At 38.2% G+C, this 22,083-nt stretch overlaps 1 protein-coding gene across 1 annotated transcript in view; it reads left to right on the top strand.

The window, feature by feature from the left end:
* The window catches only part of DOCK3 (dedicator of cytokinesis 3), a 291,789-nt gene that overhangs the window by 30,891 nt on the left and 238,815 nt on the right, over positions 1-22,083 (top strand). Inside the window, exons 3-4 of the mRNA XM_069561103.1 lie at positions 4,917-4,957; positions 8,081-8,136. Coding sequence (XP_069417204.1) covers positions 4,917-4,957; positions 8,081-8,136 — 97 coding nt within the window. The remainder of the gene's footprint in view (positions 1-4,916; positions 4,958-8,080; positions 8,137-22,083) is intronic.

The raw sequence follows: 22,083 nt of genomic DNA, 5'->3' as shown, positions 1-22,083 counted from the left end.
TCTCAGTGTCAACCTTTTTTCCTTAACTCAATGGGACTTTGATTTTTGCTGAAATGTCCTCATGGAGAAACTCAGCTGATGTCATTCTCTTTTCTCAAGGATTATAGTGTCTCATTACCTTGTCTCGGATAGTTGCTCTCCATTGCTCTTACACAATTGTTTCTCATATTTTTTTCAGGTTTATATTTGTCTAATGCGAAATGTTTTGTCAGTGCTAGAACCAGAAGTTAGTAAATGTATTTTATACATATTTGAATTATAAAAGAGTTTTTAAAATGTCCTATTCAATAGCAGTATTATTGAAACTTGTTTATGGTTCTTTATAAGTTTATGGAGAACCATAAGCTTAAAGGAGCAATAACTCATTTGGGAGTAAAATTTCTCAATTTTTAATGTCCATTTATTTATTGCCAATTATTATCTTTTATACTTACTGCACATAAAGATTTAAAATAGCATTAAATTATTTTGTATGCAAATAATACACAAGGTTATTCTTTAACAGTTTGCAGTGAAATAATAGAGGATTTTTAATGTTGACCTTTTGAATAATTATGTCCCCCAATTTTGGGGCTGAATTCTCTATAAATTTCTTTTTTTTTTTAATATAAGTGGTTGATACTTTCTTCCATGCCTATTAGTTATATAATTGGAAAGAGGATAAAAGAGTTGGATGGGCTGTGAATATTTTTATTGATATACCAAAGAAAAAGTTAGTATTTTTAGAAGATTGTAGATCTTTGTTTTGGTACTTGACTTTACAGTTGGTTCCTTCTCTAAAGTGAACCTCTTTGTGGATCTGCCATTCATAATGAGTGATAACTTTTTAAAATTATTTTAATCACGATATGGAATGAAATAGAAATTGTGCCTGTTATCTACCTGTCTCTTAATTCAGGGATGAACAACTGTTAGCCCTAGGATAGGAGTGAGAATAAACACATTTGCCTTGTTTCCCTTTTGTCAGACAGTGAAGAATATGTTATACCTTTGAATAAAAAGTTTGAAACTTCTTATTGAAGGGTAGTTTTTGTTGGACTTCATTTGGTGCTTTTGATCTAGCTTGATTGGTTTGCACCCGGAATCTTTGTAAAGGCCTGCTGATTGTTGACTGTCACATGGCCTGAATTATATAGAGGCTTCATTCTTTTGGGTTAACACTGCTAACACTGTTCTGTAGCCTCTCTGTCAGCAGCAATTGTAGTGGTACTGTTGGCTCTTTTTGATAGTATAGCCTTACTTACATTGGGAAGGGCAATTCACAATCTAAATAATGATGCGTATTTAACAAAGTGGTATTCAGCTGTGTTTTGAGGCTATAGATGTGAAAACGCCTGGCACAAGGACAGGTGACCACTATTTTTTTGTCTATGTGTTTAAATAATTGTAGCTTTCAGATGAATTAATCTTTAATATACGTATTTACACACAAGACCCAGAATATTTTCTCTTAATTTGTGTTTCCTTTCTTACTGATTGCTTTTCTAACCTAAAGGTGTTACATTTTTTAAAAGTTTCTTTTTTTTTTTTAAAGTCAGACGTGAACTGACTCTTTAATTTATACACCAAGTATGTTTATACACCAGTTGTGGAAGGTGTAATCATCCAGAGTTAAGCTGACAAATGTAAACACTTACATCTGTCTCATTTCATTCACATGGTAAGTACTCACTGGGCCTTTATTTAGTGGTAGTAAGCACACATACACACACCGGTGTCCTGATTTTCTATTTCTGTGACAATATAGTGTTCTCAGTTCTGTTTTTTTGTACATTAATTGCTTTTAAACGGTATGTAATGCTTTCTCTCAGTTTTATTATCTTTGAAAGTATAGTGAATCCCTAGCTGTCTTTCTAAAATCTAGTGTTTGCTTCCTGCATTTCAGTCTAATGTGGTCATATATATATATATTTTTTAATGTGGTTATATTTTATTTAAAAATTATTTTCTGTACTTTTTCCATTTCCTTTGTAGAATAATTTCTTAAATAGAATACACTTTGAGTAACTCCTGCATTAAAATCCCTATAATTTCAGTATAAAATAGGACTTAACATTGCATCTCAATTAGAAATTTTTTCATTTATTACCTTAATTTTTAATCATATTTTATAAAACAGCATTTTTAGAGACTAAATTTGTAATATTTTAAAGGTAGAATTTTTGGATATACATATTTGAATTGTCTAACTTTACTGGTACAGAATTAAAAATTTTAGGGAAGATGACCATTTAAAATTTATTTATTTATTTGTTTATTTTTTTGACTGTGCTGGGTCTTTGTTCCTGCACATGGGTTTCTCTAGTTGTTGTGAACGGGGCTACTCTCTAGTGGTGGGGTGTGGGCTTCTCGCTGTGGGGGCTTCTTTTGTTGCAGAGCACAGGTTCTCAAGTGCTGGCTCAGCAGTTGTGGTGCATGGGCTTAGTTGCCCTGCAGCACATGGGATCTTTCTGGACTAGGGATCGAACTATGTCCCCTGCGTTGGCAGTTGGATTCTTAACCACTGGACCTACTGGACCACGGGACCAGGGAAGCCCTTTATATCATTATCTGTCCTGTTTAAGGGAGAAAGCAATGGCACCCCACTCCAGTACTCCTGCCTGGAAAATCTCATGGATGGAGGAGCCTGGTAGGCTGCAGTCCATGGGGTCGCTGAGGCTCGGACACGACTGAGCAACTTTACTTTCACTTTTCACTTTTATGCATTGGAGAAGGAAATGGCAACCCACTCCAGTATTCTTGCCTGGAGAATCCCAGGGACGGGGGAGCCTGGTGAGCTGCTGTCTATGGAGTCGTGCAGAGTTGGACAAGACTCAAGTGACTTAGCAGCAGCAGCAGCAGTCCTGTTTAAGATACTGTAAAGTGTCCAGTAGTCATATATGGATGTGAGAGTTGGATTGTGAAGAAAGCTGAGCGCTGAAGAATTGATGCTTTTGAACTGTGGTGTTGGAGAAGACTCTTGAGAGTCCCTTGGACTGCAAGGAGATCCAACCAGTCCATTCTGAAGGAGATCAGCCCTGGGATTTCTTTGCAAGGAATGATGCTAAAGCTGAAACTGTAGTACTGTGGCCACCACATGCGAAAAGTTGACTCACTGGAAAAGACTCTGATGCTGGGAGGGATTGGGGGCAGGAGGAAAAAGGGATGACAGAGGTTAAGATGGCTGGATGGCATCACCGACTCGATGGACGTGAGTCTGAGTGAACTTTGGGAGTTGGTGATGGACAGGGAGGCCTGGCGTGCTGCAATTCATGGGGTCGCAAAGAGTTGGACATGACTGAGTGACTGAACTGAGCTGAACTGAACTGGAAGTGTCCTGTTGGTAAGGTTATCACTTTAAAAAAACCGAAGATAGTGAGACTTTCAGGTATAAATTGAGTTATTCAAATTTATGATCTCAGGTATTGTACTAAGCAGAAATAAGGGTATTTCTTCTTTTATTGGTTGTTATGATTTCAGGGGAGAAAAAGTTGATTCTTTTCCTCTTAACTTTGTTGTGAGTCTTAAAGGTTAACACATGAAATTAACTCAATTTCAGTGCATGGAATAGTAAGCTCTCTGTTAATATTAGTGATTATCAACAGTCTCCTCTTTCTTTTTTATTTATATTCCTTCTTTAAATACAACTCTTGGCCTCCTCTTCTATTCACTGGAATTGTTTCCTCTTAAACCCGAGTAGAGAACTATAGCAAAACTCTGAAAATAATAGATTGAATTTGAAGAAAGTTGGCAAAAAAATTTCCTTTCTCTGAAAACTATTTTTATTGTGTAATGGAAACTTTCACTGTTATTACTGTGTATGAATGGTAAGAGAAAATAAATGAAGTGTTGCTGTCAACTTTAGTGGCTGGAAAGCCAAGGAATGAGAGTAGTGTAGTTCAGTGCATGGGAAATTTCAGGGAGACAAGGAGATAGAAAGTCAGGGCTGTACTCTCCTTCAGTTCAGTTCAGTCTCTCAGTCGTGTCCAACTCTTTGCGACCTCATGAATCGCAGTACGCCAGGCCTCCTTGTCCATCACCAACTCCTGGAATTCACTCAGACTCACGTCCATCGAGTCAGTGATGCCATCCAGCCATCTCATCCTCTGTCATCCCCTTCTCCTCCTGCCCCCAATCCCTCCCAGCATCAGAGTTTTTTCCAGTGAGTCAACTCTTTGCATGAGGTGGCCAGAGTACTGGAGTTTCAGCTTCAGCATCATTCCTTCCAAAAAAATCCCAGGGCTGATCTCCTTCAGAATGGACTGGTTGGATCTCCTTGCAGTCCAAGGGACTCTCAAGAGTCTTCTCCAACACCGCAGTTCAAAAGCATCAATTCTTCGGCACTCAGCTTTCTTCACAGTCCAACTCTCACATCCATACATGACCACAGGAAAAACCATAGCCTTGACTAGACGGACCTTAGTCGGCAAAGTAATGTCTCTGCTTTTGAATATGCCATCTAGGTTGGTCAGAACTTTTCTTCCAAGGAGTAAGCATCTTTTAATTTCATCACTGCAGTCACCATCTGCAGTGATTTTGGAGCCCCCCAAAATAAAGTCTGACACTGTTTCCAGTGTTTCCCCATCTATCTCCTATGATATCTGTCACCAAAAAACTATATGATTTTGGGATTTTCTTATCCTGTAATAGTTTCATCTGGGAGTTTTCAAGGAGTTGAATATGTGTCCTCTGAAGTATTTTCCAATTTTTTTTTGTCTTTTTCAGTTGAAAGGATGTTGTGTCTTTGATGAAAATTGGGAACGTTATATTTTTTTGTAAGATTGCTTCTTTTGGAGTAGACTATGCTTAATAAAGGCATAAAGTACCTAAAACTTACTAGAAAGTTTTGCATTAAATAATTATCCTAAAAATACTCATGTTTTTCAGAGAAAACGACAACAATATGATTTTAATATCTTTTGTATGCTTTGTTTTAGGTTGGTATAGGGGAGTTTCAACAAAGAAGCCAAATGTAAAGGTAATAAAAGTTTATTGTTACCTTTTCTAATCTAGAAAGTGGCCTAGTATGTTTGTTTGATATAAAAGCAATCCTTGCTTTCCATCTTTTAATCTTTTACAGTAGCCACACTCATTCTTTCCTTTACAGAACTGTATCAGACTCTTCTCTTTCTCAGCAGTATTACAATGACTTTTTAAAAAGGACAAAATGTGTGTGTGGTAATAGTTGCAAAGCTTATTTTGAAAAAGCCTATTTAGGACATTTAGTATTTTTCCTGAAAATAGTTGACAGCAAGTAAATTGACTTTTTTATAGGCCTATTCCTGTCTAGCCCTGTGATTAGTAAGATGACTTTATTTCTAAAATGAAAAAAACTTTAAAATAATTTTGAATTAGTTACATCTGATCATAATGTTCTTGTTAAAATATGAATTTAAAGAAGACTGTTAAGTGCCACATACTAATATTATGAACTAGATTTATATGTTTATTCTCTTACCAAGTAACAATAATTTGATCAGGCCAAATATATTTTAGTTGGCAGTTAGAATACATGTAGCAGCATTCTTTTCCAGTAATACATTTGCAAAAACTTACTTTTCTCTATAATATTACTATTTTTTCTTACATATTTTCTGTGGCTTAATATTTAACATATTATGCTTTTTCTTAAATAGAAAATACCAAAATGATCATATATTAATTTTTATTAAAAATTTTCAGAGTTGTAATCATTAATTTCTCAGTAGACTCACTTACTGGTTTTTAAAGTATTATAAGAAGACAGGACCTTCAAACTTTTAATTCCTCATAGCCGAGGCGTCTCATTTTTGTCAGAGTTGACATTTTGGGCTAGATAAATCCTTGTTATTTTATACATTATGACAAGCTTAGCAAAATATATGACTTCCACTAATTAATATCTCCACTCAAGTTGGGTCTCTACATTGCTAAAGGCCCTGGGGCTGATGGGTGGGGTGGGAGGTGGTTGGGGTGGTGGTGGTAAAATTGCCCCTGGTTAAGAACCCCTGAGATAAAGGAGGCATATATCAAGAATATATAACAGTAATAAATATGTGTACACTGGAAATGGAGCCCCCAAATATATTGAGCAAATAGTAATAGATTTGAAGTGTAAAATAGATACCAAATAATAATAAGGGCCTTCAATACCCCATTTTCTGCACTGAATAGGTCATCCAGACAGAAAATCAACAAGGAAATGTTGGACTTGTACTATAGTTTAAACCAAATATATCTAATAGACATAATAAAGAATATTTCATATATCAGCAATAAAGTACATGTTTTTCTCAATTGTAAATCAAACATTCTTCAGACTATGTCATATAACAAGGCTTTAGTAAATTTAAAAAGATTGAAATCACACCATGCATCTTTCCTGACCACAATGGTATGAAACTAGAAATCAACAACAGCAAGAAAACTGGAAAATTCACGTGTATGTGGAAATTAAAGAACACATTCTGAACAACCAGTGGACCAAAGAAGAGGTAAAAAAAATCTTGACACAAATGAAAACAGAAACACAATACCCCAAAACCTATGGGCTACTGCAAAAGCGGTTTAGAGGGAAGTTAATAGTGATAAAAGCCTACAGTAAGAAAAAAAGACAGATATTAAGTAAACCATCTTACTTTACATCTGAAGAAACTAGAAAAAAGAAGAAACTATGCCCAAATTTAGCAGAGTCAAGAAAATAACAAAAATTAGGGTGGAGATAAATGAAAAAGAGACCAGAAAACACGGGAAAAGGTCAATGAAACTAAAAGCTGTTTCTTTTTAAAGATAAAATTAATTGAGGGAAAAAAAAGACAAGGAGAAATGAAAGAGCAGACATTAAAAATGATACCACAGAAATACAAAGGATTATAAATGCTATGACAATTGTATCTAACAGATTGAACAGTCTATAAGAAATGGATAAACTCCTAGAAACTTAAAACCTATCCAGAATGAATCAGGAAAAATAGAAAATCTGAATAGTCCAATAATCAGTAAGGAAATTGAATCAGTAATTATTAAAAACCTCCCAACAAAGAAATGTTCAAGGCCAGATGACTTCACTGGTGAATACTACTAAACTTTAAAGAATTAACACCAGTCCTTCATGAAAGCTATTCCAAAAATTGAAGAGGAGGAAACACTTCCAGATTTGTTTCACGAGGCTAGCATTACTCTGATATCAAAGTCAGAAAAGGACACTGTAGGAAAAGAAAACTATAGATCATTATCACTGATGAATATAGATGCTAAACTCTCAACAAAATACTACCAGTATGAAACAATCCCATTCATGATAGCATCAAAACAATCAAATATTTAGAAATAAATATAACCAAGGAGCTGAAAGAGCTGTACACTGAAAACTGTAAAATGCATTACTATACTCTAGCTGCTGATGGGCTTGTGTGGTATAGGTTAAGTTTATTACTGACAGTGGTGTGGGCCAAAGAGTATTAAAAAAAAACAAACAGACCATTTGTGTTTTATTTTGAAGGAAGTTTTATACATCAGGAAAAGGAGTGAAACATTGATTGGAAAATGTAATTGATTTTAAAACAATACATTAAAAAAAATCCTTTGAAGAATTGAAATCAGATTATGGCAGACACCAAAGTGGAAACCATTTGCAAAGAGTAAAAGAAGAAACATTTATAGACGCTCTCAAATTGATTTATTCTTTGTAAATACAAATGTTACCCAGAGTGTGAGAATTCTTTCTCTTAACGCAGAGCTGGATAAGCTGTAAATTGTTGGTTAGATGATAATGTTGGTTTTGTAGATACATGCCAAGCTCTGTGCAGAAGTCTATACTATCTTAAGTGTGATTTCATGGAATATTTCTAAAACTTAAAAAAAAAAAAGTTTTTGTGGTTGCTTAACACTAGTTTTTCCCCCTTGTGAATAGACTCTGATTGTGAATGACAATGAAATTCCTGTTAAATATAGTTTGTTCAACTTTGTATTCTTAATTAATATGTGAAGTGGCTGCACCTGAAGAGATCTACTGTTTTGTTGATAGAGTATTTCCATGCTGAAATCTGACTGTTATTTCAGTCTAAATGAGATGTTAATCACAAAGTACTTTTTCTAATAGGAAATCTTATCTCTTTTATAGGGGATCTTTCCTGCAAATTACATTCATTTGAAAAAAGCAATTGTCAGTAATAGGGGGTGAGTAGTTGGCTTTGCTAAACTTATTTATAATTTTTGTTGGCTGCAGAGGAAGACTTTTTTCCTTTTGATTCATAGTATAAAATACACTATTGTTATGTTTTCCTGCAAAAATATACTTTATCATATATAATTCTGAGGATATAATTTTATCTTAAAATACTGACAACTTTAATTTCTTTTCCTGTATACTGGAAAGGTAGCCTGAGTTGTTATGAATTTCATAGAAACAATTATACATGCAGTATATTTTACAAAATGATGTGTTATTTTGAGAATAGTCTTTGATAGGATAGGAGTTAGTGATAAACCTGTCATTTTGTTTCTGTGTATGAAAAGTGAGGGAGACTTTTAAAATCTTTCCTTTTTTGCAAGTTGAAATTGAAAGAAACTATGGAAATGGCAACAACTCATTCCAGTATTCTTACCTGGAGAATCCGATGGACAGAGTAGCCTGGTGGGCTATAGTCCATAGGGTCACACAGAGTTGGACATGATTGAAGTGACTTAGCACGCATGCACACTTAAAGGCATACCTTAAAGATAAAATGATAGTGTATATAATGGATATATAGTTTGGTCACAAATTATGAAACAAAAGCAATTGGTGAATAAAAGAGAATCAAGATGTAATTATATCAAAATGTTAATATCAGTTGCTTTTGCATGTTCAAATTGTGGGTGATTTTTAAAAATTGTTTATTTTTAATGCCTTATTTTAAAAAGTAATATGTATTATTATAGGATTGTGATTTTATTTTAAAAAGTTAAACATCATTTTATTTTTTTCCTTTTATTTATTTATTTATTTTAAATCCTTAATTCTTACATGCGTTCCCAAACATGAACCCCCCTCCCACCTCCCTCCCCATAACATCTCTCTGGGTCATCCCCATGCACCAGCCCCAAGCATGCTGTATCCTGCGTCAGACATAGACTGGTGATTCGATTCTTACATAATAGTATACATGTTAGAATGCCATTGTCCCAAATCATCCCACCCTCTCCCTCTCCCTCTGAGTCCAAAAGTCCGTTATACACATCTGTGTCTCTTTCCCTGTCTTGCATACAGGGTCGTCATTGCCATCTTCCTAAATTCCATATATATGTGTTAGTATACTGTATTGGTGTTTTTCTTTCTGGCTTACTTCACTCTGTATAATCGGCTCCAGTTTCATCCATCTCATCAGAACTGATTCAAATGAATTCTTTTTAACGGCTGAGTAATACTCCATTGTGTATATGTACCACAGCTTTCTTATCCATTCATCTGCTGATGGACATCTAGGTTGTTTCCACATCCTGGCTATTATAAACAGTGCTGCGATGAACATTGGGGTACATGTGTCTCTTTCAGTTCTGGTTTCCTCGGTGTGTATGCCCAGCAGTGGGATTGCTGGGTCATAAGGTAGTTCTTTTTTTTTTTTTTTTAATTTTTATTTTATTTTATTTTTATTTATTTATTTTTCTTTTTAGTTTTTTATTTTTTAAATTTTAAAATCTTTAATTCTTACATGCATCCCCAAACATGAACCCCCCTCCCACCTCCCTCCCCATAACATCTCTCTGGGTCATCCCCATGCACCAGCCCCAAGCATGCTGTATCCTGCGTCAGACATAGACTGGCGATTCAATTCACATGATAGTATACATGTTAGAATGTCATTCTCCCAAATCATCCCACCCTCTCCCTCTCCCTCTGAGTCCAAAAGTCCGTTATACACATCTGTGTCTCTTTCCCTGTCTTGCATACAGGGTCGTCATTGCCATCTTCCTAAATTCCATATATATGTGTTAGTATACTGTATTGGTGTTTTTCTTTCTGGCTTACTTCACTCTGTATAATCGGCTCCAGTTTCATCCATCTCATCAGAACTGATTCAAATGAATTCTTTTTAACGGCTGAGTAATACTCCATTGTGTATATGTACCACAGCTTTCTTATCCATTCATCTGCTGATGGACATCTAGGTTGTTTCCATGTCCTGGCTATTATAAACAGTGCTGCGATGAACATTGGGGTACATGTGTCTCTTTCAATTCTGGTTTCCTCGGTGTGTATGCCCAGAAGTGGGATTGCTGGGTCATAAGGTAGTTCTATTTGCAATTTTTTAAGGAATCTCCACACTGTTCTCCATAGTGGCTGTACTAGTTTGCATTCCCACCAACAGTGTAGGAGGGTTCCCTTTTCTCCACACCCTCTCCAGCATTTATTGCTTGCAGATTTTTGGATCGCAGCCATTCTGACTGGTGTGAGGTGGTACCTCATTGTGGTTTTGATTTGCATTTCTCTAATAATGAGTGATGTTGAGCATCTTTTCATGTGTTTGTTAGCCATCCGTATGTCTTCTTTGGAGAAATATCTATTTAGTTCTTTGGCCTATTTTTTGATTGGGTCGTTTATTTTTCTGGAATTGAGCTGCATAAGTTGCTTGTATATTTTTGAGATTAGTTGTTTGTCAGTTGCTTCATTTGCTATTATTTTCTCCCATTCAGAAGGCTGTCTTTTCACCTTGCTTATATTTTCCTTTGTTGTGCAGAAGCTTTAAATTTTAATTAGATCCCATTTGTTTATTTTTGCTTTTATTTCCAGAATTCTGGGAGGTGGATCATAGAGGATCCTGCTGTGATTTATGTCAGAGAGTGTTTTGCCTATGTTCTCCTCTAGGAGTTTTATAGTTTCTGGTCTTACATTTAGATTTTTAATCCATTTTGAGTTTATTTTTGTGTGCGGTGTTAGAAAGTGATCTAGTTTCATTCTTTTACAAGTGGTTGACCAGTTTTCCCAGCACCACTTGTTAAAGAGATTGTCTTTACTCCATTGTATATTCTTGCCTCCTTTGTCAAAGATAAGGTGTCCATATGTGTGTGGATTTATCTCTGGGCTTTCTATTTTGTTCCATTGATCTATATGTCTGTCTTTGTGCCAGTACCATACTGTCTTGATGACTGTGGCTTTGTAGTAGAGCCTGAAGTCAGGCAAGTTGATTCCTCCAGTTCCATTCTTCTTTCTCAAGATTGCTTTGGCAATTCGAGGTTTTTTGTATTTCCATACAAATCTTGAAATTATTTGTTCTAGTTCTGTGAAAAATATGGCTGGTAGCTTGATAGGGATTGCATTGAATTTGTAAATTGCTTTGGGTAGTATACTCATTTTCACTATATTGATTCTTCTGGTGCATGAACATGGTATATTTCTCCATTTATTAGTGTCCTCTTTGATTTCTCTCATCAGTGTTTTATAGTTTTCTATATATAGGTCTTTAGTTTCTTTAGGTAGATATATTCCTAAGTATTTTATTCTTTTCGTTGCAATGGTGAATGGAATTGTTTCCTTAATTTCTTTTTCTACTTTCTCATTATTAGTGTATAGGAATGCAAGGGATTTCTGTGTGTTGATTTTATATCCTGCAACTTTACTATATTCATTGATGAGCTCTAGTAATTTTCTGGTGGAGTCTTTAGGGTTTTCCATGTAGAGGATCATGTCATCTGCAAACAGTGAGAGTTTTACTTCTTCTTTTCCAGTTTGGATTCCTTTTATTTCTTTTTCTGCTCTGATTACTGTGGCCAAAACTTCCAGAACTATGTTGAATAGTAGTGGTGAAAGTGGGCACCCTTGTCTTGTTCCTGACTTTAGGGGAAATGCTTTCAATTTTTCACCATTGAGGATAATGTTTGCTGTGGGTTTGTCATATATAGCTTTTATTAAACATCATTTTAAAGATACTGTTTAACCATGATAGCTTTGGGGACAAGAGATGATGTTTTTGACCAGAGGTTGAGCTAGCATTGGAGTATCTTTCTGGTAAGTTAGGATTTAGTCAGGAAAAGAGAAACTTGTGAGTCATTTTATAAAATAGAATTTAATATAGGGAATTTTAGACACATATTTGGAAAAGACCCTGATACTGAGAAAGACTGAAGGCAGAAGGAGAAGAGGGCAACAGAGGATAAGATGGTTGGATGGCATCACCAATCCAGTGACCATGAACTTGGGGAAACTCCAGGAGATGAAGAGGGACAGGCAGGCCTGGAGTTCTGCAGTGCATGGCATCACAGAGAGTTGGACAGGAATTGCTGACTGAACAACAACAACAACAAGAAGTTGGAATAGTGAAAGAAAAAAAGGAAGAAATATAGGAATAACACAAAATAATCACTGCAGTAAAGCATTCTGTACTCTGATGCCTGGGAATACAAAATATAAAGGTTGGGGATACCAGAATCCAGGAACTGTAAATATTTTAGGATATATATTATGTCTTAAGAAAAAGTACATTCTCTAACATAATCACAATAATTATGATGCTCAGGAAATGTAACATAGATACAATAGTTCAGTTCTGTCACTCAGTCATGTCCGACTCTTTTGAGATCCCATGGACTGTAGCAGCACCCCAGGCTTCCCTGTCCATCACCAACTCCTGGAGCTTGCTCAAACTCATGTCTTTTGGGTTGGTGACGCCATCCAACCATCTCATCCTCTGTTGTCCCCTTCTTCTCATGCCTTCAATCTTTCCCAGTATTGGGGTCTTTTTAAATGAGTCAGTTCTTCACTTCAGGTGGCCAAAGTATTGGAGCTTCAGCTTCAGCATCAGTCCTTCCAGTGAATATTCAGGACTGATCTCCTTCAGAAGGGACTGGTTGGATCTCCTTGCAGTCCAAGGGATTCTCAAAAGTCTTCTCTAACATCACAGTTCAAAAGCATCAATTCTTCAGCGCTCAGCTTTCTTTATAGTCCTGCTCTCACATTCATACTTGACTGCTGGAAAAACCAAAGCTTTGACTAGATGGACCTTTGTTAGCAAAGTAATGTCTCTGCTTTTTAATATGCTGTCTAGGTTGGTTATAGCTTTTCGTCTAAGGAGCAAGCATCTTTTAATGTCATGGCTACAGTCACCATCCATGGTGATTTTGGAGCCCCCCAAAATAAAGTCTGTCACTGTTTCCATTGTTTCTCCATCTATTTGCCCTGAAGTAATGAACAACAAACTGGTTCCAAATAGGAAAAGGAGTATGTCAAGGCTGTATATTGTCACCCTGCTTATTTAACTTCTATGCAGAGTACATCATGAGAAATGCTGGGCTGGAAGAAACACAAGCTGGAATCAAGATTGCCAGGAGAAATATCAATAACCTCAGATATGCAGATGACACCACCCTTATGGCAGAAAGTGAAGAGGAACTAAAAAGCCTCTTGATGAAAGTGAAAGAGGAGAGTGAAAAAGTTGGCTTAAAGCTCAGCATTCAGAAAACGAAGATCATGGCATCTGGTCCCATCACTTCATGGGAAATAGATGGGGAAACAGTGGAAACAGTGTCAGACTTTATTTTTTGGGGCTCCAAAATCACTGCAGATGGTGACTACAGCCGTGAAATTAAAAGAGGCTTAGTCCTTGGAAGAAAAGTTATGACCAACCTAGATAGCATATTCAAAAGCAGAGACATTACTTTGCCAACAAAGGTCCATCTAGTCAAGGCTATGGTTTTTCCTGTGGTCATGTATGGATGTGAGAGTTGGACTGTGAAGAAGGCAGAGCGCCGAAGAACTGATGCTTTTGAACTGTGGTATTGGATAAGACTCCTGAGAGTCCCTTGGACTGCAAGGAGATCCAACCAGTCCATTCTGAAGGAGATCAGCCCTGGGATTTCTTTGGAAGGAATGATGCTAAAGCTGAAACTCCAGTACTTTGGCCACCTCATGCGAATAGTTGACTCACTGTAAAAGACTCTGATGCTGGGAGGAATTGGGGGCAGGAGAAGGGGACGACAGAGGATGAGATGGCTGGATGGCATCACGGACTCGATGGACGTGAGTCCGAGTGAACTCCGGGATCTGGTGATGGACAGGGATGCCTGGCGTGCTGTGATTCATGGGGTTGCAAAGAGTCGGACACGACTGAGTGACTGAACTGAACTGAACTGTACTGAATGAGACCGGATGCCGTGATCTTCTTTTTTTGAATGCTGAGTTTTAAGCAAGCTTTTTTACTTTCCACTTTCATCAAGAGGCTCTTTAGTTCTTCTTCACTTTCTGCCATAAGGGTGGTGTCATCTGCATATCTGAGGTTATTGATATTTCTCCCACAATCTTGATTCCAGCTTGTGCTTCATCCAGCCCAGCGTTTCTCATGATGTACTCTGCATATAAGTTAAATAAACAGGGTGACAGTATACAGCCTTGATGTAATCTTTTCTCGATTTGGAACTAGTCTGTTGTTCCATGTCCAGTTCTAACTGTTGCTTCCTGACCTGCATACAAATTTCTCAGGAGGCGTATTCCCATCTCTTGAAGAATTTTCCATAGTTTGTTGTGAGCCACACAGTCAAAGGCTTTGGCATAGTCAATAAAGCAGAAGTAGATGTTTTTCTCAGAGAAGACAATGGGACCCCACTCCAGTACTCTTGCCTGGAAAATCCCATGGACGGAGGAACCTGGTAGGCTGCAGTCCATGGGGTCGCGAAGAGTCAGACATGACTGAGCGACTTCACTTTCGCTTTTCATTTTCATGCATTGGAGAAGGAAATGGCAACCCACTCCAGTGTTCTTGCCTGGAGAATCCCAGGGACAGGGGAGCCTGGTGGGCTGCCATCTATGGGGTCGCACAGAGTCGGACACAATTGAAGCGACTTAGCAGCAGCAGCAGATGTTTTTCTGGAACTCTTGATTTTTCAATGATCCAGCGGATGTTGGCAATTTGATCTCTGGTTCCTCTGCTTTTTCTAAATCCAGCTTGAACATCTGAAAATTCACAGTTCACGTACTTTTGAAGCCTGACTTGGAGAATTTTGAGCATTACTTTGCTATCATGCTATAAAATATATAGTCCTAATTCAAATGTCCCTAATCATCCCATGAGTATTCTTTATATCTGTTTTCATTTGGTTAGCTTTTTGGGGGTTGGGTGGGGTATGGTTCAGGATCCAGTCAATAATTAAATATTATATTTCATCTTTCTTAACAGTTCTCCAGGCTTGGTTTTCGTTTTCCTGTTTATGCCATTGACTTTGTTGAAGTACCCAGGCCAGTTGTTTTGCAAAATGTCCCTCAATTGGTGTTTGTCTGTTTCCTTATGGTTAGATGCGACTTAAGCATCTTAGATAGCAGTACTGTATAGGTGGTGTTGTGGATTGAAATGGTCAGATTTCTCCTGGATATCTTCCCAGTGCTTGGTTAGATCAGCAAGACAGGGACTTAAGGGTCTACCTTAGCAAATATCAACCAGGAATTGAGGGTCTTTCAGTCAGAGAACATGCACTGTGTTTCTATCATGTGCCTTCTTCATTGCCTCCTGCCATACTTGGGAGGGGTATAACTGTACTTTCAGTGCTTTATAGGGTATATCATCTGCTTCTTGAGAAATTTGTGCCATTTTTACTGAAGTACTTGTTTTGTTTGGTTGACAAGGAAGTGAAATTGTTTGAATAATCTGTGAAAATGTTCTTGTGGGAACTTTAAAAATTTTAATATTTTCTGTTATCTTCCTAAGTGTTTCTTGATACCTGGATTTTCTCATTCATAAAATGATTCAAATATTGTTGCTGCTTTTTATAAAGTTTCACTGAAAAACTTACACATTTATAGTAAATTAGAGAGTTTGAGGGGTGATAAAGAAAAAAGACATGACCATGAGATGGTAGTAGCACATAATGGGCTTTATTTAGGCAGAGCTCTGACAAGTTGCAAAGGCAATTCCATCACAGCAGGAGACCTTTCAGAGACAGCGGTGCCAGGCCACAATGGGAAGGGGAAAAGTATACTTGAACTCTTCGGGGAGAGGACTGCCAGAGAGGGAACTCATTTGTCTAGATCATATTATTCGTTTGCAAGATGGTAAGTCTCTGGTTCAGAGAGCACCTCAGGACAAAAGCAGCTTGGAATCTTTTATAGCCCTAAGGCTTATCTTATCTATGGCTAGCAAACACTGAGTGCAGTTTTGTTAAGTATGTGATGATCAGTGGAGTCCACTGTAAGGAACCTGCCTAATGGTGTTGGCTAATCCACTTGGTGTATGGTACCATATCGAAGTCTCAGGGTTACCCACTGCTACTGGCCAGTTCTGATTCCACAGTTATGGTACTGTTACTGAACTAAACTTTGGTCTGCCCGTGTGCAGTAAAGCCAATCTACTAACACCAGATTGTGGTGAAGGAAAGGCAGCATTTATCACAGGGCGCCAAGCAAGAGTCCAGGTAGCAAGTGCCTAAAAGCGCTGAACTACCGGAAGGCTTTCAGAGAAGGGTATTTAGACAAGGTGAGGGAAGGGGGTTGTGGGGTGTGATCAGTTCATGGATAGTCCCCCAAATGGTTGGTGGTGAGATAATCAGGGGTCAACATCATCAACCTTCTGGTTTCAGCCTGTCTGGGGTCTGCCTGCTTGTGAGCAGCATGAGGTTAACTTCTTCCATCTGGTAGGGGTTTCAGTCTCTGCAACAAAGGATATGGCTCATATTATTATCTACAGTACTTGAGGAGGAACTAAAGGTCCTTGAGTTTGTTTTAAGGCTGAACTATTACTAACTTGTCTTGCTTGACTGTTTTCCTTTATTTCTGTATTTTTTCACTTGTCTGATTAAATTTACTCTTTGGAATCCCTGGTGGCTCAGAGGTTAAAGCGTCTGCCTGCAGGGAGACCAGGGTTCAATCCCTGGGTCGGGAAGATTACCCTGGAGAAGGAAATGGCAATCCACTCCAGTATTCTTGCCTGGAGAATCCCATGGACGGAGGAACATGGTGGGCTACAGTCCATGGGGTCGCAAAGAGTTGGACACGACTGAGTGACTTCACTTTCTTTAGGAGGCTAAAGGACTCTTGTCTACAAGAGTCAGGCAGAGGACATTGTGGAGTTCAGGGCAGCATTCTGTTCTGGGAAGGCCCTATAGGGTCCTGCTTGGTTCAGTACCCGATCAGTCTTGAGTAAAACTCCATGGAGCTGATCTCAAGAGCAGCTCTTGGACCTTATACCACATTCATCTTGGAATGGCTAGGAAAGGAAGTAGATCAAATTCATGGGACATTGGGGATAGTTGGTATAAGACATTTTTGTAAATTGGGTTGCTCTGCAAGATTACTCATTTGAGTGAGCCAGTCTGAAAGTCTTCAAGCAAGGTAAGAACATCCTCATCACAGTAGAGAAGAAAGGCCTTTTTCTGCTGCAAAAGGAGGTTTAGTAGGAGCAAAACTTAAGGTCTTTTGTGTTATGCAGTGTCTCTATTATCTCTACCATTTTTGTCCAAGTCAGTAACCTGCTTTTTTGTCTTAATATAGATAAAAGGCCATAAATCCAAGTGACCTTGTAATTCAGAAATGATCAGGATCAAAACTAGAGTTTGGTTTTTGGCTATTTGAGCACTGAAGATGAAAGAGAAAACTGCTTTGAACTCTTACACAAAGCATCAGTAAACATTCAGCTTTTGGTAGCCCTGATTGCCTGACTAGAGATTATCCTTCCAATTCTATATTATGTTGTTTTTCAGTTGCTAAGTTGTGTCTGACTGTTTGTGACGCCATGGACTGCAACAGGCCAGGCTTCCCTGTCCTCCACTGTATCTTGGAGTTTGCCTAAACTCACATCCATTGTGTCGATGATCCTATCCAACCATCTCATTCTCTGTTGCCCCATTCTCCTCCTACCCTTAATCTTACCCAGCATCAGGGTCTTTTCCAGTGAGTTGGCACTTTGTATCAGGCAGCCAAAGTATTGGAGCTTCAACTTCAGCATCAGTCCTTCCAATGACTGTTCAGGGTTAGTTTCCTTTAGGTTTGACTTGTTTGATCTCCTCGCAGTCCAAGGGACCCTCAAGAGTCTTCTCCAGACCACAGTTCGAAAGAATCAATTCTTTAGCACTCAGCCTTTTTTTATGGTCCAACTCTCACATCTGTACATTACTCCTGGAAAAACCATAGCTTTGACTATATGGACCTTTATCAGCAAAGTGATGTCTGTGCTAAAAAGCATATTAAAAAATACACTGTATAGGTTTGTCATAGGTTTCCTTCCAAGGAGCAAGGCATCTTTTAATTTCATGACTGCAGTCGCTGTGATTTTAGAGCCCAAGAAAATAAAATCTGTCAGTGTTTCCATAGATAGTATGGAGTATGTCAAATTGTCTCATCTATCCATTCATTCCTTGTATGCGCTAGCATACAAAACTCTTACTTGGGAATACAGTTTAAAGGAGAAACAGTGGGTCAGCAGTACCCAGAAGGTCTTTTGCTTTTTGATCATGCAGGCCAAGTTATCTTTTGGTACTTTAAAAAAAAAAAATTTTCTCTTGACCTCATTGGAACTTCCTTTGTAGCTCAGATGGTAAAGAATTTGCCTGCTGTGCAGGAGACCCTTGTTCAATCCCTGGGTCAGGAAGATCCCCTGGAGAAGGGAATGGCAACCCATTCCAGTATTCTTGCCTGGAGAACTCCATGGAGAAAGGAGCCTGGTGAACTGCAGTCCATGGGGTAACAAAGAGTCAGATACGATCTCATTGTTGGTCTATTTATCAAACTTCTCTCAACCTAGCTTCAGACTTTACCCCCTAGGACAGAGCTAGAAGACAGTGTTAGACTTTGCTTATAATCATATAGATTTCTGTTGTATGTATTCTGGCAACCTTGTTATTACCATTACCACACATGGTTGGGGATCTGTGGCCTTGAGGTAATAGATGAGAGAGAAAGAATAGGAAGGGAATCTGTAATGGCATCCAGCTCAAATGGCAAAAAATCTGCTTGCAGTGCGGAAGACCCAGGTTCAGTCCCTGGGTCAGGAAGATCCCCTGAGGAAGGGCATGGCAACCCACTTCAGTATCCTTACCAGGATAATCCTATGGACAGAGGAGCCTGGTGGGCTATAGTCCATGGGGTTGCAAAGAGTCAGACACGACTGAGCGACTAACATTTTCACTTTCAAAGAAATATTGGGAGAGTTATTGAGAGTCAGTTGTCCAGGAATAGTACAAAAGGATGTGATCATCTCAAGGACCATGGAATAGAATTGTGCTTTATACAGCATTAGACAGCTTAGAAAAAGGCAAGCTATGTCCTAACTTGTCGCAACTTGACATGGAAGGAGAAGTGGGGACTTTCTGTGATTACGCTTTACTGCCTGTGTTACTGCAATGCCTTCTAACTGCTCTCCCCACTTGTATTCATGGCCTCCTACAGTTTATTCTCAATACAGCTGCCAAAGCAGTTTTTAAAAATATAAGTGAGATCATGCTACTCTTGTGCTTAAAACCTTTCAATGACTCCCATTTCACTCAGAGCAAAGACCAGAGTTCTTACAAAGCCTTACAAAGTTTTATGATGTGGCTTCTTGTCACCCCTGTGACCTCATCTGCTGTCCCTTTTTCTCAGTTGACTTCAGTTATTTTGGCTTCTTTCCTTTTAATCAAACATGTCAGATATGTTCCTGCCTTAAGGGTTTTGCTCATGATGTTTCCTGTGCTTGAACACTGTGCCTGGTTAACCTTGTTACTTTCTTTAGGTCTTTTCTCAAATCTTCTGTATTTAATTAATTCTGCCTCTTGCCCTTGCCTTACCAACTCAAAACTGGATGCTCCTGTAGAAATGTCTGCCTCTGGAAACTGAATGTACATGCCAACAAGTTGATTTCTTTGTAATCTCTGCTGCTTTGGATAATTGGTTTTCTTTTCTAAGTCTGGGGTGGCTGGAGCTCAGGCCCTGAGCCTGTGCTATAATCATAAGGAGTCTGAGAAATCAAGTGTCCATCATTTTCCACTTGTATACTGGAAGGCAGCTCTATGCTAGGGTTTTTCTCCAGCACAGAAGGAGAGTTACAATGCAGGACAGCTAAGGAAAAGGAAATCCCAATTTTCTCTAACATTATCACTCTTTTCTTCTGGGATTTATGTTAGGAGAATGTTGGAGTTCTTCTGCCTCATCCCCATATCTCTTAAGTACTCATATATATCTTGCTGCTGACTTTCTTTTGACTTCTAACTGGCATGTATCCTTTGTGCTGAGGTTTTTTTTTTTTTCCCCTACTTCTGGTACTTTTTATCATTTAAAAAAATCTTGGTGAACTGTGTGTAAAATTTAGCATTTTGACCATTTTAAAGTGTACAGTCTGATGGCATTAAGTACATTCACAGTGCTGTCCAGACCTTCATCAGTATTCAACTCCAGAACTTTTCCCTCATCCCAAACAGAAAGTCTGTGCCCTTTAAACAGTAACCCTCTATTCCTCCTTTCCCTCAGCCCCTGGTAACCTTTCTTTTGCTATCTGTCTGTATATAAGTGGAATCATTCAATATTTGTTCTTTTGTGTCTGTTTTATTTCACTTGGCTTAGTGTTTTCAAACCTCATCCACATTGTAGCATCTATGAAAATTTCATTCCTTTTAAAGATTGACTAGTATTCCATTATCTATTTATAATTTCAGTATTCCACTTGGCCATAGATGGATATTTTGACTGTTTTTCATTTGCAAAATTCTTGCTTGGTTGTTTTGCATATCTGTTGACTCTTGGTTTATTTATGTTTGCTTTTATTTCATACTTTTGTTTTTTTTTTAAATGGAAGTTACTCATGTCACTAAGCATTGCAAATATTTAAAAATGTTTATCAGATTTATAAAATCCTGAGAAGAATTTTTGTTTTATTTTAAGCCTTTGGACATCTTTTTTTTTTGGGGGGGGGACGTCTTTACATATCTTAGAATTTTGGGTTTCAGAAGTGGGAGATGTTGTTTTCCCTTCCTTTTCTCCCTCTGAACACATCTGTCTAGTGTTTGCATTGTTGCCTCTATCTGCTTCCAAGGCCCCCATGTGCAATATCGTGTTGGGTCTCCTTCCCCAGAGTGACCTTGGGCTTTTGGCAGATCCTGACCTCTGGCTGAGGGAAGGAGGGGTTTAGGCTCCAATCTGTTTAGCCCTAGAGATTGCTAAAATCATGTTTTGTTTTGTTTTTTAATTTTTTAATGGAAGGACAACTGCTTTACAGAATTTTGTGGTTTTCTGTCATACATCAACAAGAATCAGCCATAGGTACACCCAAGTCCCCTCCCTCCTGAGCCTCCCTTCCATCTCCCTCCCCATCCCACTCTTCAGCCTGTTACAGAGCCCCGTTTGAGTTCCCTGAGTCACATAGCAAATTCCCATTGGCTATCTATTTTACATATGGTATTGTAAATTTCTATGTTACACGCTCCATACATCTCCCCTTCTCCCTCCTCTCCTCCCCCCATGTCCATAGGTCTGATCTATATGTTTGTTTCTCCATTGCTGCCCTAAAAATAATCAGTGCCATCTTTTTAGAGTCCATATATATGCATCAGTATACTGTACTTATATTTCTCTTTCTGACTTGCTTCACTCTGTAGGTTCAAACTCTAGGTTCATCCATCTCACTGGAATGGATTCAAATGCATTCCTTTTTAAGGCTGAGTAGTATTCTGTTGTTTATATGTACTACAACTTCTTTATGCATTCATCTGTTGATGGACATCTAGGTTGCTTCCATGGTCTAGCTATTGTAAATAGTGCTGCAGTGAACATTGGGGTACATGTGTCTTTTTCAGTTTTGGTTTCCTCAGGATATATGCCTAGCAGTGGGATTGCTGGGACATATGGTGGTTTTATTGCTAGCTTTTAAAGGAATCTCCATACTGTCTTCCACTGTGGCTTTATCAGTTTGCATTCCCACCAGCAAGACAAGAGTGTTCCCTTTTCTTCACACCCTCTCCAGCATTTATTGTTTGTAGACTTTTTGATGATGGCCATTCTGACTGGTGTGAGGTGGTGTCTCATTGCAGTTTTGATTTGCATTTCTCTAATAGTGAGTGATGTTGAGCATCTTCTCCTGTGCCTGTTAGCCATCTTTATGTCTTTGGACAAATGTCTCTTCAGGTCCCTTTTCCACTTTTTGATTGGGTTATTTGCTTTTCTGGTATTGAGTTGTATAAGCTGCTTGTATATTTTTGAAA

The sequence above is a fragment of the Ovis canadensis genome, chromosome 19 (genome assembly GCF_042477335.2).
Source record: "Ovis canadensis isolate MfBH-ARS-UI-01 breed Bighorn chromosome 19, ARS-UI_OviCan_v2, whole genome shotgun sequence".
Classification (NCBI taxonomy): domain Eukaryota; kingdom Metazoa; phylum Chordata; class Mammalia; order Artiodactyla; family Bovidae; genus Ovis; species Ovis canadensis.
Note: the sequence above shows the minus strand (reverse complement) of the source record. Positions and strands in the feature narration are given on the sequence as shown.